At 58.4% G+C, this 16,384-nt stretch overlaps 1 protein-coding gene and 1 non-coding gene across 6 annotated transcripts in view; both read right to left on the bottom strand.

Moving 5' to 3' along the window:
• Positions 1-762: 762 nt before the first annotated feature.
• The window catches only part of AP1B1 (adaptor related protein complex 1 subunit beta 1), a 60,426-nt gene continuing 44,804 nt past the window's right edge, over positions 763-16,384 (bottom strand). Inside the window, exons 12-22 of one of the 5 annotated variants that reach the window (XM_031005446.2) lie at positions 15,169-15,267; positions 14,390-14,649; positions 13,545-13,746; positions 12,643-12,663; positions 11,879-12,022; positions 7,160-7,305; positions 4,693-4,822; positions 4,355-4,439; positions 3,529-3,615; positions 3,284-3,438; positions 763-1,801 (exon numbers count right to left, since the gene is read on the bottom strand). In XM_031005446.2, coding sequence (XP_030861306.1) covers positions 1,727-1,801; positions 3,284-3,438; positions 3,529-3,615; positions 4,355-4,439; positions 4,693-4,822; positions 7,160-7,305; positions 11,879-12,022; positions 12,643-12,663; positions 13,545-13,746; positions 14,390-14,649; positions 15,169-15,267 — 1,404 coding nt within the window. In that variant the 3' untranslated portion in view covers positions 763-1,726. Of the gene's footprint in view, positions 1,802-2,358; positions 3,439-3,528; positions 3,616-4,354; positions 4,440-4,692; positions 4,823-7,159; positions 7,306-11,878; positions 12,023-12,642; positions 12,664-13,544; positions 13,747-14,389; positions 14,650-15,168; positions 15,268-16,384 lie in introns of those variants that run through there. The other 4 variants (XM_031005448.3, XM_063704704.1, XM_031005443.3 and 1 more) reach the window with 4 other exon arrangements.
• Positions 6,063-6,158, bottom strand: LOC115932018 (small nucleolar RNA SNORD125). Its single transcript, XR_004068405.1, has one exon. It is a non-coding gene; the product is annotated as a small nucleolar RNA SNORD125 (small nucleolar RNA).

Here is a 16,384-nt window from a genome sequence, read left to right on the forward strand (position 1 = left end):
AGGGACTAAGTGCAGACAGAACACAAGGGAGCGGCTGGAGCTGAAACAGGCTGAGGGACACCTGGGCTGCTCCTCCCTCAGAAGCAGGCTGAGGCCCACCAGCCAGGAGGCAGCTCAGCCGACGAAGCCCTGCCCAGGGTCTGGCCACCCTCACTAGGAGCCAGGCCAGTGCCAGGACTGGGGCCACACAAGGTGTCCTCGGTGGTGGCTGGCCTGGTCCACACGCCCACCCCCTCTCCCACGGCTGCCCCTGATCAGGGGATCTCCCACGGCCCCTGGAGCCTCCCAGATGGCAGGGAGCTGGGGAAAACCACAAGGGGAGCCCAGCCTTCTGGCCAGCATCACAAGGCGAGGCAGTGTCAGCTCTGGGGGAGGTGGGATCAATGGCAGGAGAGGGGTCAGGGACAGCAGCAGGCCACAGCAGTCAGTTTGCCAAGGATAGGATGGAGGGAAGGCGCTGTCCTCAGAGTGCCATGGGAGGGGCTGCTGCCGCACATACCACTGGAGCCTTTGACCCTGGGGTCCCTGCAGCCCGGGACTCCTGCCCAGAAGAGCCTCGGGCCTGACACACTGGCTGGGGACACACTTGATGTCATCATTTTTATTCATTTTCTCTTTCTGAAAATAAGAGTAAACATACAATATATATTTTCTGATGATATATATTAGATCTAGTTACCGTAGGGTCAGAAAACCATCCCCAACCACTCGGAGGCAGCTTTCAATCCTGACATTCGGTGGAGGGGAAAAAAGCGTCCGTGATTGCCAAAAGCCGAATCTTTCTTTATTATTACACAGCAGTAACAGGAAAACCTAATGCTCTGTCAGACACAACTGAAACCTGGGAGGCCAGGAGGAGGGCAGCAGACACTACAGAGAAACCCCGAAGAAACCCAAACAGGAGGCGCACCCGCTTACCCAGCCCCATCTCTCGGCCCAGTCTTTGTTGCAGGAGGCCTGGGCTCAGAGGCGACACTGAGGAATGTATCACAGGCAGTGACCACCCTTGGGGCAGAAGTGGGGAGTTGGGGATAGTGCAGCTGCCAGTCGGTGGGGAGCCCGAGACAGGGGCTCTGGGAGCTTCTGCCTGGTCTTGACCATGTGGGTCAGCACTCGGGAGGCTGTGGCCCAACTGGCACAGCTGCAGGGCACCAGCCTGGTGGTTGCAAGTGGGTGGTGCAGGCCCTGGGCTCCTCCCAGCCTAGCTCTGCCCCTCTGCCGGCACCTACAGCTCCTTAAGCCCCAGGCCCTAAGTGAGCAGCTCTCCTGGTACCAAGGGGACCCCCTCCCTGCACACCCAGGCCAGGTTGGCAGGGTCCATCCCATGAGAGGTGGCAGTGGAGGGCCCTTTAACACCAACCGGAGAGACCAAGGAGCCAGGGGCTGCCGGGGCTGTGAGCCGGAGGGGCAAGCTCCACACTCACCCTGCAGGCACAGCTTCTGTGGCTGCTCTGGCTCTGTTTCCTTTGGTCCCCACCTCACTTAACCCCACATCACAGCCACAGGAGCGGGGTGTCCCAGAGCACGGGAGTGCACTGAGCTCTCACCCCAGGAGGGGGCGGTGCCCTACCCCAGGGATCGGATGGGTTCTGCCATCAGGACCAGGGAGACCACTGAGTGGCCTGGAGCCCCGCCTGGTCCCTCCTGCGAGCAGGAAGATGTGCTGCCCCCGAGGGGCCTCCTCGATGGGGCGGGCAGAAGGCTGGGGCGGGCGCTGGCCGGGGTCTCAGTTCTTGAGGATGGTCTCGTAGGCCTGGTACACGTGCTGGGACACCTCTGGTGCTCGACACTTCAGGGACAGCTGCAGGGGAGAGAGGGGTCGGGGGAAAGAGCGCTCATCCCTGGGGTTCCTCTCAGGAAGGAAAGGGGTTGGGAAGAGAGCAGGAACCAATGGGACAGCGTGGAGTGCACACAGCCTGGCGGCAGCTGCGCCTAACACAGATGTGAGGTAAAGCGGAGGGGGCGGCTGTCGCAGCCAGCCGGGTGTGGACCAAATATACTTGCAGCCCACACACCTGCTGTCAGCCCAGTCACCAGAGCCCTGCTGGTGAGCAGTGTGAGTCACGAGCCGGAGGCTGCCAGGGAGTGCCCGGCCCCCACCCTGAGGGCTGCCCGGCCCCCCAGAGTCCCTGAAGGTCTGGGGTCCTCAGGACTGAAGCCTGACAGAAAATCCCAAGGGGGTGCGGAGGGCTGGGAGGGAGCCTGGAGGGGTGCTGGGCTCATTCCTGGTTTCCTGCGTAGGAAGCAGGCACGGTAGAGACTTTGCCTCCGCTCTGGGGCCTGAGCTTGAGATCACAGGCAGAGGAGAGAGGAGCCCCCACCCATCCACTCTAAAACACTGGTTCTGCAGGGTGCAGTTAGGAAGTGGGAACAATGGAGTTCCGCAGGTCAGCAGCAGCCCACGGGCCCTCCAGGTCTCCTAGGAAGGACTCTGTGCACACTGTGAATGTGTGGAAGTGGGGTGTCAGCACCTCAATCAGGGCCACCTGGCTGAAGCCCCCCGGGTGAGGTGAGGCCAAGAGATGAGGTGCAGACAGGAGACATGGGGTGCATGGGGGCCATGACAGGAGACAAGGCTCGTGAGGGCGGATGGGGAAAGAGAAAGCGATCTGCTAACCTCTAAGTCCTGCACCACGGGCACCAGCAGGGAAGGTGACATGCAGCAACCAAACACAGGGAGACGGAAGTTACCACCACCGAAGCCACGCCACAGCCCCCCACCGACCAGCACTGCCAGCAGGACCCAGGAGGGGCAGTGTCTGGAGGGCCATGCCTGCCAGAGACTCAGGGATGTAGGGGAGAAGCAGAGCTTGGGGCTGTCCGGGGCCCTGGAACAGCGGTGCAGGCCTCCAGGACAACTGTGTGCCCCAGGGAAGCCATTCTCTAACAGGTCTACCTCAAAGGCTGGGAGGTTCAGGCTCCTGGGAACCAATGTCCTCCCAGCTGGACATGCAGGCACTCACAGGACAGGGCCAGGGCCTGTGCCCAGCAATGTCACTTCCCAGTCAGGGGTGCCAAACCAACTGCACCACCTTACAGGGCCCAATTTTACACAATCTTCTAGTCCAACTCACTGTTCCGAGACCCAATTGGTGTCTTATCTGGGTAACCTGACGGGGTTGATTTGGAAGCTTTCTAGAAAGGTCCTTCTCAGGGACCAAACTGATTCTAGTTCAAGCCAGGCTTGAAGGGACGCTTGGACTGCGTCCTCCACCAGGGCCACCCCCTGGCATGGGACGAAGGGGAGGCTCCAAGGCTGCAGGGCGGGTGCCGGGGCTCTCACCGTGCAGCTGGGATTGCCCGGCTGGATCCGCAGCTCCGCCAGCACCCAGATGCCGTTGGTCAGCTTCAGGGACTGGTAGAGCATGTCCTGGCCCTCCACGTTCCTCTTGGCGACAGTGAAGATGTTGCTGCTCTGCAGCTTGCTGCTCGCAGCCTCTGTGGGGTCACATGGCCGTGAGAGGCCCCAGTCAGCACGGGGGCCTGGGTACAGGCGAGGGGCTGGGGTCGGGGGCTCAGAGTCCTCACCTGCATTGAGGGGGCAGTCTCTGATCTGGAACTGGGCCTCATTCTCATTGGGAATATCCTTCCATGTGGCCAGGAACATCTGCCGGTCTGCGGGGTGAGCAGGGTGGGGATGAGAGGCGAGCCCCTCATAAACCTGTGGGCCCTCTGTAGCTCAGCAGGAAATGGGTCTGGTCTTTACTGTGCCATGTGAAAGCTGACAACAGGCACTAGCTGCCGCACAGCCCTCCTGCTTCCCTAAGCACACCCTCCGCTCTGTGAGGGAGGCCCCAGTGCCGCTTCCAAATGACCCTGGCTTCCTGCCTCCAGGCCTTGGATCTCCCCTTCCCACCCCCACACGCCTTCCTCCTCCTCGGTGAGCAGCCTGCTCGTTAGTCACAGCCTCCCATGCAGGGCTTCTGTGGCAAGCAAGAGATGACATGGGCCAAGGGCTCCACGCAGCCAGGGGCAGGGTGCAGGCCGTCTGTGTGCTGTGATCAACACCCTTCTTGGGGGTTCCAGAAAGGGCACAGAGGAGGGGGTTACCAGGTGTGGGGCATGACCTGGGCTCGCTGCAGCCCATGGGACAAGGCTGAGGAGTGAGCAGGAGAGCCTGGGAGTGGGGTGAGTTCCATGTGGCACAGCCCACCTGCCAGACCAGAACTGGCCACTAAGGCCGGGGGGGTCCTGGGTATACCCCTCACTCCAGGCCCTGCAGGGAAGCAGCAACTCCCCGACTCCATTTACGGGCAAGGCAGTCCATCCGGACCTTGGTAAAGGCACCACCTTGGCCAGGTTCCCAAGCCACAGCCCCATTTCAGGCACCCCAGCAGGCTCCCTCATGACTCACCCATCTTCCCATCCTCCACAAAGAGGATGTGCAGTGGGTACAAGGTGCTGAAGTAGAAGACATCGATGTTGTTCTTCACGGCCACCTAGGCACAAGGGGGTCCCCAGTCAGTCTCTGGGGCTTGACGCCACCTCTGAGGCCCCAGGAAGAGTGTCACTGAGAAGATTCTCTCCCAGGGCCTTCCCTGGTAAACACACCCCTTCGTTCCCCGACCTGGGCCTCCCCAACACATCTGCAGCTAAGAGCATGACTCCGCAGACACGACCTTCTACTGACCCCAGTGGGGCCCGGCTGGTAGGTGAGTAAGGACTGGGGTGCCTGCCCTGCCCGGAACCCACCTGGAGGTTGTTCAGAGGCTCCATCTTCATGACCGAGCCCACCGTGCTGAGAGGCAGGGAGATCTCCACTGTCTGGTTGGGGCTGAGTGGCGCGTGGACCTGGAGGGGGGCGGCGGGGGCCAGGCCAAAGCTGGGGAGAGAGAAGCCCCACAGGGATGGCAGGGGGAGTAGGTGCTGATGCAGGACAGGTGAGCTCCTCCGACTCGGGAGCTGGGGCTGTGGTTGGCAGGGAGCCTCTCACCGTGCCAGCCTTCCCATGTTCTGGACCCTGGATAGAAGGATGGGCTCTGGGTCCCCTCCCCCAGATGGCCATCTGGACAGAAAGAAAGAGCCCCAGGCCAATTGCTCTGCCCCAGCCTGGCTGCAGGCCTGAAGCCCAGCTCTGTTCCTCTCCTCTGGGCCAGGCACTGGTGGGCCCAGTTAAGCAGGCCTTGCCCTGTCCTGCCCTCAAGGAGCTCTGTCTAATGCCAGGGGCCTGGAGTATAAGCTGCTTCTACCTTGAAAACTCTGGGACCACCCAAGTCTCTGCTGCCAATCCTCAACTCCCACAAGGGATCTGACCATCCCAAGCAAGACGCTAGATTTTACTCTCTTGGCCAGAACTTGCCAGGTCACACAGTGGCCACAGAGAGATTCAGGAAAGCTCTGCTTCTCTGCAAAGCAGCACAGTGACAAATTAGGAAGATCCTCATGGGTGTGAGACGCGCCAGCCGCAGGCTCTTGGAAGGTAAGTCACAGGGCATGGGACTGGGGGCACAAACCGAGGGCTCGGTATACCTGGGCTGCGGATTCAATATTACACCTGTTCCTAGCCTCATAAAAACAGAGCCAGGTATACCTCTTCCTATCCTCTAGATGAGGACACCGTCTCAGGGAGGAGCAGGCCTGTGTCAGACCCCATAGGGTGAGGGCACTGCTGAGAATCAGAGTTTGAGCTGTCTGACCCCAGCCTGTGCTCTGCCCAAGAAGCCATCAGCCTGCCCGGGACACAGAGGGAGACCATTTGGGGAACCCCAGGTCCGCTTGGTGGCTCAGCACACTAGGCTTTCCTGGGAGCTCCACTACTGCTCGCTATGTGAGCTGTCCAAGGAGCCCAGGTGTCATTACCTACTAAAAAGGGGTGATGGCAGTGACTTTGCTGGGCCATCAAGTGGCTCAAGTGAGACAATACTCCCAAAGCCGGTGCCACAGGGCCTGGTGCCCAGGAAGCATTCAGCACACAGTAAGTTTGCTAGAGGCAACCATTGGAACCACCTCTCAGAGGCTGGTGCACTTCTGTGGCCTCCAGGGTCACATGAGGGTAAGTGGTAGAGTCACCCCCAGCCCAGGTCTGCCCAAGGGTCAGGACCTACTGGCCCCCAGGATTCCTTGGGGAAGCAGCCCCTTCAGTCAACTTCTTAGAGGCTCAGTTTGCTCATCATGAGCGTGCTCAGGAAGAAGAATCATCAGGAGGGGCTGCCAGGGGTCCCCAGGGAGTCCTAGCCTCACTGGCTGGGTCCATGACGCAACCTTCCCACCGACACCCAGTGTAGCGGACCCAGTGGGGAGGGGCCTGAAGCAGCTACCGCTCCCAGAGGCCCCATCTGACACTTTAATCCTCTGCCACAATGGGGAGGCTGGTAGGCAGGCCCACTCCCCACCAGCCTTCTGAGAGCTGGTCCCTAAGATGGGCCCCTCCTATGTGGGGTGTTTGCCTGAGGTGGGCTTCTCAGCTGGAGCAGGGCGTTTCTATCTGTAAAACACTCCTTTGGACTGTGGAGGCAAAAATAAGGGGGGCCAGGTGTGGTGGCGTGCACCTGTAGTCCCAGAGACCCAGGAGGCAGGAGGATTGCTTGAGCCCAAGGGTTCAAGACCAACCTGGGCAATACACTGAGGCCATCTCAAAAAAAAAAAAAACTAAACAGAAAGACGTCCTTTCCCACTCTGCCTGGTACTTTGGAGTGCATATGAAGAGGCCATTTGGGGGTAAAAATCCCACTGCTTGGCTGAGCACGGTCGCTCACACCTATAATCCCAGCACTTTGGGAGGCCGAGGTGGGCGGATTGCCTGAGCTCAGGAGTTCGAGACCAGCCTGGGCAAGATGGTGAAACCCCATCTCTACTAAAAATACAAAAAATCAGCCAGGCGTGGTGGTGTGCACCTGTAGTCCCAGTTACTTGGGAGGCTGAGGCGGAAGAATTGCTTGAACCCAGGAGGTGGAGGCTGCAGTGAGCCGAGATGGCGCTGCTGCACTCCAGCCTGTGTGACAGAGTGAGACTCTGTCTCCAAAAGAAAAAAAAAAACAAACAAAACCCAGTGCTTCAGAGAGTTTTGGCCTGAGCGGTAGTGGGGAACATCCTTCAGAAAAGGGGCACTGCCCTCCCCGCTACAGCCCCCACCCCTGCCTGCAGTCCCCAGAACAGACTCCGAGTGGGTTCTCTCACAGGCCTCCTCTTGCGAGGTGCGCTGGCCTCAGGGAGCTCTCACCTGTTGCGGTTGAACTGGATGGCAAAGTCGGTCATGACCTGCAAGGCCTTGTTGGTCAGCTGCAGGTCCATGGAGATGGAGCCCACCTGGCGGGTGAAGGTGCCTGAGATCTCCAGCCCCTTAGCCTTCATGGCTGGGAGCCAGACCTGCAGGGAAGAGGGTGCGGAGGGGGCGGGTGGGTACCTCTTCCTGCAGCCCAAACTCAACAGCCCACCTGAGGGTGCTTTTTCTCTCTCTCTCCTGCAGGGGCCTCCCAGATCCAGCACCCCCACCTTTACTGCTAGGGGATGAACAGGTGTGTACTGGGAACAGAACAATCCCATGTACCACCTAGGGCCACCGCCATGACGGGCTGCCTCTTGGAGCAGCTCGGGGTGGGGAGGCACTTCAGCGCTCCAGGGCTGACGTTGAGTCCTCAGAGGGCAATGGAGGGATCACTTGGGAAGTAGGGCTGAGGGAGGCCATGAGCTGGCAATGGAGGGATCACTTGGGAAGTAGGGCTGAGGGAGGCCATGAGCTAAGGACAGAGCTCAGTGCCCAATGGCATCCTGGGCCTCGGCCAGAATCTGGGCCTTCCTGGCCATCACCGCCTGTCCTCCCTTGCAGGAGGCAGGGCTGGCCTTCGGCTGTAGAAACTGGTCTGACCAAGGACAGTACCTAAGAGGACTCCTCACCTGGCAGGCCTTCCGCTGCTTGGCTGCCCTTGTCATTCAAGTCTCAGCTCAAGAACCACCTCCTCCTGGAACCCTGCCCCCAGGCTCCCTCGCCCCAGTGATGTTATGGCAGATAAATATGAGCTTGTGTCTGTCTCCCCTGTACTCAGAGAGCTCACTGAGGGAAAGGCTCTGTTTTTCTGTCTTTACCACCTTGGCTCAGAGCCTGGTGTGAAACCAGTGTTTGGGGAGTGTTTGCTGAGCAAACAGCATGAGTTAGAGCCCTGCCATGGAAGACATCCACCAGCGGCATCCTGTGGGCTCACAAACGCCTCTCAGGCGGTTACTCTCCTGTGGACGGCTCACAGGCCCCTTGAGGTGAAAAGGCTCAGACCCCACCGACAGCTTCCGCAAGCGCACTGAGTGCCAACAAAGGTCCCACTGTCTCTCAGGTTGCCAGGCCAGAGACCACAGAAACATCAGGCACCAGCCCCCCACCCCACCCTAACCCCCTTGAGACAGTCACGCAACCCAAGTCCTGTGAAGGCCACCTCTTACAGCTGCCTCCAGGGCCTCCATTTCTCTCCATCCCCAGAGGTGCCACCAGCATCTAAGCTGCCACCAGATTTCCCAGGTAAGACAGCAGCTGCCAGGTGGCACCCCATTTCCACCCTCTCCCCCTTTCCACAGCAGCTGATGTCATCTTGTGAAATGTAAATCTGATCATGGCACCCTGAGAAACTCCTTCCAATCCTGCAATGGTCTCCACGGGCCTTGGCCTCCACAGCCTGCTGCCCATCTGCTCCCCAGGCTTGGCTTGCCCCTGCCCCTGGGACCTCACGCTGGCTGTTCCCTCTGCTTTGAAAGCCCCTCCCCACCCCCATCCTGCTCGGTTAACCCTGAGCACGCCCCCTGGACAGATCTGTGAGGACAGAAAACACTGCTTTTGTTCTCGGCTGTGCCACGGCGGCTGAGAGAGTACGCAGAGGCTGGCTGAACCTGACCGGGGGCATGGCTCCCTCATGGACAACTCTCCAGGGGCCCCCCCATCAGGCCTCCTTTCCCCTGGCCCTCTCTCAGTCGCCCATGGCTGGGGATGCAGACCGCACTGCTCTTGGTCACTGTGGGTTCATGGCGTCTCACACAGGTCCCAACAGAACAATCTTCAATCTTTACTGGATGAACCAATGAACTGTCACCAGCAGCTGACTCAAATGGTGAGGAACCCAAAAGTTCTTATGTACAGACAGCCTCATTCCTTAGACCAACATGGTTGGCCAATGTCTTTAACCCCACAAGCAGGGTGTGGAAATGCATGAGGAATGAACAATTCCAGGTGGCCACAGCGCTGTTAGGAAGATGTGGATACCTACTGACTGATTCTGAAGGAATAGTGCACCCACACCCTAGAACCCTCCCATGACCAAGGCAGTGGGGAAAGTCCTGCCCGTGGCAGAAAAACTCCTCCTCCAGGCAGCCTGCCCTGATGACTCTTGACTAGCAGATCCCCTCCCCTCTCCTTTCCAGCATGCTCTGTTGGATACACTCATCTGACCCTTCACCAAGACAAAGCAGGGATAACACTGGTAAGACAAACACACGGCTGGCCACAGTGGCTCACACCTGTAATTCCAGCACTTTGGGAGGCCGAGGCATGTGGATCATCTGAGGTCACGAGTTCAAGACTAGCTTGGCCAACATAGTGAAATCCTGTCTTTACTAAAAATACAAATAATTAGCTAGGCATGGTGGCAGGTGCCTGTAATCCCAGCTACTTCGGGAGGCTGAGGCAGAAGAAATCGCTTGAACCCCGGAGACACAGGTTGCAGTGAGCTGAGATCGCACCACTGCACTCCAGCCTGTGTGACAAGAGCAAAACTCTGTCTCAAAAAAAAAAAAAGATGAACACACAAGCCTAGTGCCAGCTTGCCAAAGGCCAGCTCCAGGCTTACTTTTCCTGGCAGCTCTGCAGTGCCTGGCAAGGGCTGGCACCCACAGGGTTACAGGGGTCTTTGCTGTTCTCTGTCCCTTAGTCCTGCTTTGTATGCCTGTGATATTGGGCTTCTGGCGAGTACGGGTTGGCCTCATGCCTTGGTGCAGCTAATCCAGGTAGTAAGTCAACTGCACGTGCTGTACGTTATGCCGCGATTCTACGTTCCCGTGGCCCTGCTGGCCCTGACACCCCACGCAGGAAGGCAGGTGCACAGGTGGTTCTCACGCTCTGTGGGGACCATCATATAGGGGTCTGGAGCAGAGGCTTTAGTGTCACTTGCTTTCACTTCCAGACTCTGTCACCAGCTATGTGACCTTAGGCAAAAGCACTAGGATCTCTCAACCACGAAATAGGAGGAAGAGCCACAAAGCGCTGCTGGGAGGAGGACGTGCTGGCGGTGGCTGTGGAATGCTGTGCTGTCCCTACAAGGAAGTGTGCGGCTACTAGTGTCCGAGTTGCTGTCTGCTGTGGGCCTGTCAGTGCCCAGACCCTGCCAGGGGCTCCAGTCACCACCACTGCAGGTGCAGCTGGCATATGGTGGGGAAAGCCAGCTCAGGGGGTGGGGAGGTGCTGGCTCATGGCTCCCTAGTCATGACAGAGCTGTCACTGCCCCTGACCCCCAACTGTATCCTGCTTTGGGGTGGGGACCTCAGAAGAGAGAGGGGGGCTCTGGCAAACACAACTTCTGATCTGAGTGTGATGAGGGGATCAGGCCTGGTTGGTCCCCTCTGGCAGCTTCCTTGACACTGACAACATGGCCCACACTGAGCTCTCCTCAGTGCCAGGCCCGCATGTCCTTACACCCCAAACTCAACTCTCCTTCCCTCAGCCCCGGCTCCTCCCTCCCAGGGAGCTCTCAAGTCTGGCCGCTGTTTCCACCCACAAGAGCCCCCGTGGTCCAGCTGCCCCAGCACTCCTCCTCCCTGCCACGGAATCCCCCGGGGCCGGTGCTTCTGTCCCACCCCTTCCCTGCAGATGCAGCCATCTTTCTCAAGTGCAAATCAGACTGGTTCATCTCTTTGCTTAAAACTTTCCAATGGCTCCGGCTGTGCCAGGATCAAGAATAAACGCTCAGCCTGGCCCGCCAGCCTTGCCAGCTTCCTCCTTCACTGATCCCTAGTCTAGCCAGGAGTCTTGGGGGTGTGCCCTAGATGGCATAGTGGGCGTCTGTGGGCATCTTCAGGTGGCATAACATGTAGTGGGCTGGAGTCAGGGATGCTGGACATCCTACCATGGGGACAACCACCCCACAACAAGCAACTGTCCTGCATCCTTCCAGTATTTTCTGCATGGTTTCAACATATCCTGAGACTTCCAGGAACACAATTCTCAGGAAAATCGAGGGAAGCCTGTTCTTTATCTTACTCCGAACCTTACTGGGAGTCAGTGACCACTTCAGAAACAAATGGCACCACTGGCCAAACCATTCACGGGGTCCAGGCTACAAACACCCAGACTGTGGTTGCCACAGTCACAGTGACTTTGCCCTGCAGCAAACACCTGGCAACTTCATGTCTTCTGGGGTGAGCGGGCAGGCATGCCCAGACGTTTATAACATTGATACATACACTTGTATTCTCTTCCTTTTATGTCTCCTCCATGCAGTGAAAGCATCTGAGTATTTTTGGAATGCTATGCGTAGGTAGGTTACACAGCCCACCAATTGCATTTAAGGAGAGGAATGGTGACAATGTAAAATGTCTATGATGACTAAGGGGTGCTGAGTCTGATGGCACTGAGAACTACTGCTCCCACCTGACAGGCCTCTGCTGATTCCCTCACAGAGGCCGGGGTCTCCCTTCCCTCCAGGCCTTACCACAGACTGTTCCCTTGGTCTGGAGCCCCCATCCGCATTTGTTCAGCTAATGAGGTCCTGCGACTCCTCTGGAAAGCCTTCCTAGGTACCCACCAAGCTTGACTTAGCTCCTCTTCCTCGGTGCCCCTGTGGCCCCCAGCTTCCCTCATCAGTGCTGGCCTGAGCCAATTCCACAGCCGAGGCCATTTAAAGGAGCCCACATGCCAGTCTCCATAACTTCTCTCTGCTCCTGCCAAGACAGAAGACAAGTGACTTACTGCTTTGGGGGCCACATATGATCCTGACAGGGTGCCCACGCCACTGGTCAGGTCAAAGAGGTCACTCAGGCCACTGCCGATGGGTGCTCCAAGATTGGCTGGTACTGCTGCTGTTGGAGGTGCCACGAAGTTGGTGCCCCCAATCTGGAAAGGGAGGGAAAGAGTCAGAGGTGGGCGTCAAGAGGCAAAGACATCAGGGTCTGGGAATGAGTAGAGCCACCTGGCTCTTTAGAATACACTGGGGGCGGGGGGCAGGACAGCCTCCATATCAACTCTAAATTACAGAAACAAGACAGAGAGAGGTGGGTGGAGAAGAGAGGCTGAGCCCTCCCATGCCCTGGAAGCCTTGAGCCTTAGTAGTAACCTCTGGGAAAGGGCTGGGGACACTCCCAAATTGACGCTCAGCCTATGGATAAAAGGAGGTCCCAAGACACACGGCTGGGTGGAGACATGCTATGCAGATGGGTGCTCTCCCTCTAGAACATCAGAGAAGGGTTGTGGGACTGAGGGCTGGCAATCCCCGGGATGACAAGGCGACGTGTCATGGGGTGGTGAGGACTGGGCAAGAATCCACGGCTATGGCGTCCAGTGGCAGCCGGATGCCAGCTGGTCAAGACAGAGGCTGCCAGGATGCTGGACCAAGGCAGGGGCTCAGCAGGTGGGGGCTGCTGTGACATCACCCGCCCCCGCCCCTTGGGATGCTGGGCCAGCGCTTTCGGGAGGACCAAGGACGAAGGCTTGGTGACGCAAGGGTTGAACCATACCCCTTCAGGCTCATCCCCCATCTCCAAGCAGAAGCAGGCAGGTGAAGAGAACAGGCAGCCACATGCAGAGAGAAAAAGCCAGGAAGGAAGACAGAGAAACAAGAGAGAGAAGGGAAAGAGGGAGATTAGTCAATGGTAGCTCCATCTGAGAGGAGTGTGGTGTGAGGTCTGGCGAGAGGCCCAGACCCTGTCTCTATGAAAGGCACTACCCCACACCTTTACCCCAACACCCGTCCTGCACCACAGCCCTTCCTGCCTCACCCTAGCAGCACTGATCACCAGTGTCCTGCCCCCATGCTGCCACCGTGCGGACCTGAGCCGAGCACAGCCAAATGAAGAGGTTTAGGCGCCCCCACACATGGCCCTGCCAGTTGCCTGAGGAAGCCCCAGGGAGATACCCAAGTCAGTCTCACCACTCCCCTCCCTACTGTCTTCCCACTCCCCTCTCTCCCTGGCCTCCCATGCCCTCTCAAATAGGCCTGGCTGGGCTGCTATTCCCAGCTGGCGCTGCATGAGGGTAAGTGGACACAAGTCTGATTCCTCAAAGCCAGGAACACCCTAGCCTTACAGGGCAAAGGTGACTATAATGCCAGGATCAGGGCAAGGGCTAGGATGCGCCTCCCTGCCCAGGGTCTCCTGGAACTCGAAGGTTCAACAAGGGAGTGGAATCCTGTCTGCCTCTCAGGGGCTGTGCGACCTCGGAGGGAAGGCTGCCTGGCCTCTCTAAACCTTGGTTTTCTCATCATAAGTAGGGAGCTACACAATCACCTCCAAGGGTAAACGGTAAGGACTCTATATAATGTACCTGAGGCACTCAGCTGGTGCCTGGCATGGAGGGGCATTCAGTGACTGCTCCTCTGAGGATCATTATCAACATTGTCCAGAGGGGGCCCACAACATACCAGGCTGTCAAGGCCACCGCCAAGAAGGTCCACAGCTCCCATCTGCACCGAGGAGGTGGCCAGGGGTGGGCCACTCACTGGGGGGCCGAGGTCCAGGTTGAGGAGGTCACCCAGCAGGTCGCCCTGGGCGGGGATGACATCTGGCTGCTCCCCAGGAGGTGCTCCAGTAGGGGCTGTCTCAGGGCTCTCTGCGCTCTCACTCCTGCCGGGACACAGAAGTAGGGTGGAGGCATCAGGATGTCTCAGGAAGGTCAAAGAGACCCCAGCCTCCAGGCAGGGCTGTCCCCCAGGACAGGCACTGAGTCTCCTCACTGTCCCCGACAGGGCTGTCCACACGGCCCCACTTCTTCCCCATTCCCATTCCCACAGCAGGTCCATCTTTCAGGTCCTCCGTGAGGATGAGTGAAGGGAGAGGGCCGCCTGCTTCTAGCCCTCAGCCCATGCTAAGAAGAAAACTGGATGCCAGTGCCCTAGGACGGTGCCACCAGGCCACACCAACCACCTGGGAACAACAGAGGAGGAGGCGCGGACAAGGATCTGGAATGAGACAGAACTGGTCTGAGTCCCAGCTCTGCTAGCTGTGAGATCCTGGACCAGTCCCTCAAGCTCTCCTTGTCTCTTGTTCCCACCTGAAGAATGGGGACATTTGCTCTCAGCACTGTCGTTAGGATGGAATGAGGTCATCTAGCAAATACCTTGTGTACAATAAATAGCTGATAAAAGGTTGTCAGTTTTCCTCAGACTCAGGTCTTGCTGGGGGACAACACGCCAGGCCTGAGTGCCTGTGCTGCTAAACTGGGGAAGCAGAGTGTGGAGGCGCAGGCCGACTGGCCAGTCTCACTCACGAGGCCGTGCGAGGTGGCAGGCTCTTGTGCACGACGCCCCGGCCCCCCTCCACAAAGGCACTGGGAGGCTTATGGTAGACGGAGGCCAGCGTGCCGATGTAGCAGATAAGCTCGTCTAGCAGTGTGGGCTCGATGAGGTCTGTCTCTTCAGAGATGAGTGGCTTCTCAGCCAACACCACCTCCTTGGCTGCCACCGGGTCCGTGGAAAGCAGGCGCCAGTAGATGTAGCCACGGTCCCGCAGGTCTGGGTTATCTGAGTCCTTGTGGGTGTGAGGAGAAGCCCATGAAACTCAGAGCAGCCAGGTGAGAAGGGAGGAGACCTTCCTGCAGCCATGAGCCAGGTGCGGCACAGGGGTGGCCAATGGGGACAGCAGTCCTGAGTGCTCCCATGAGCCTGCCCCTATACCACCTACAGGGCCATGCCCTGGCCCCGGGCTCATTCCCCATGGTACTCTACTCCAGCCTGGCCATGCCTGTCTCTACTCCCAACCGCCCTCTGTGGCCTGCCCTTCCTGCCCCCAACACACACCCTCAGGTTTCCATGGGCCCTTCTCCTCTGTCTAGTTTGTCTCAACTTCACTACTTGACCTCACTGCACTTTGTGTTCTAAGCACCCTGAAGGCAGGGAGCTTGGGTAACTCTGGGGCTGGAAGCCAGTCCCACCCACAAGATACCTGTCTTAGGAGCGGGCCTGGCTTCCAGGTCTAGTTCCTGGGACAAAAATTCCCCTGCTTGAGTGAGGGCTATGCTGGGCACAGCGGGTAGGTTGGGGCACCCACCTGAGTGGCCAAACTGAGGACCTGCTGCACCAGCTCCTGGGTCTCTGTTGGCTTCTTCAGAAAGAGTTTCACAATGGCTGTCAGCAGCTGCAGCTGGACCTGCAGGGAACAGCAGTGACGAGGAGGAAGTGTGGGCCTCACACGGGGATAGAGGGAGAACAAAAAGGCTTGAAGGGGAATAGGGTGTTCAAAGTCCCTGGAAGCCAAGCATAGCTATTCTAGGTTTGGGGATGTCACGGCACACAGGCAAAGGGCTGCCACAGGTGTTGGTGCCGCTGAGCAGCCAGACCTCGGCATCACTCACTCAGGAAGGAGCTGAACACTGGACTATTTGGCAAACCCAAGTAGGCCGGGGGCCGCTGCCCAGCCCTAGGGTTTTAGAAACCTGTTGGAGCTCTAGAGTTCACAGAACTATAAGAAGCTCACATGTGTGGCTGGAGTGCTTCTTATCAGGACCATCTGTCAACAAGTGGTGACAGTCCCATGGAGGCCCAGGGGACTGGGGCAGCAGGGCCCACAGAGCCTGCCGTCAAGGACCTGTGCTTCTACCAGAGGGTGGGAACTATTCCTGGTGGCCCTCCACCGGCCCCTGCCACACACCTGGACATACCCAAAGCTGCCCTCATCCTGGCCAACACCTCCTCACCCTTCAGATCTCATGCCAACCCCACCTCCAGACCCCCCATGCTTCTGCAGCCTCTTCCACCCCCTCACAGCGCCATCAGTTGCTGGCTATCCTGTGCAGTGAGCCCCCTGTGGGCTGGAGTGATGTCTGTCTTGCTTACTGTCGTGTCACTAATTACTGCCCAATCTAGTGCCTGGTGTATAGCAGGCACTTAAGAAATACTTGCTGACTGAAGAAACATCTATGCGAGAACAAGTCTCTGCACATAATCCTTCCTTAGTCACGGTCTCATTTTTGCTAGTCCTAGGACAAGGGGGCAGCCTGAGCTCCCGGAGTCAGGGGCAGTGGGAGCCCATGGGCTGTGCCAGCGACAGGTCTGCAGCAGAAGGGCAGGAGTGGCAGTGCAGGAAGCCCAGCAGCAGCCGTGCTGACGGCATCTCTGGCACCTGCCCAGCAGGAGGGCACTTGTGCAGGGAAGGCTGACGGCGGCAGGCAGAATGGAGGGCATGTGGTCCTCCAATTCTGGGGTGAACCAGAGTCTGCAATTTGGTTACATGGGGGCCAGCAGCAGATGAGCAGTAGGCTGGCTGT

Source organism: Gorilla gorilla, chromosome 23, assembly GCF_029281585.2.
Source record: "Gorilla gorilla gorilla isolate KB3781 chromosome 23, NHGRI_mGorGor1-v2.1_pri, whole genome shotgun sequence".
In the NCBI taxonomy this organism is placed as follows: domain Eukaryota; kingdom Metazoa; phylum Chordata; class Mammalia; order Primates; family Hominidae; genus Gorilla; species Gorilla gorilla.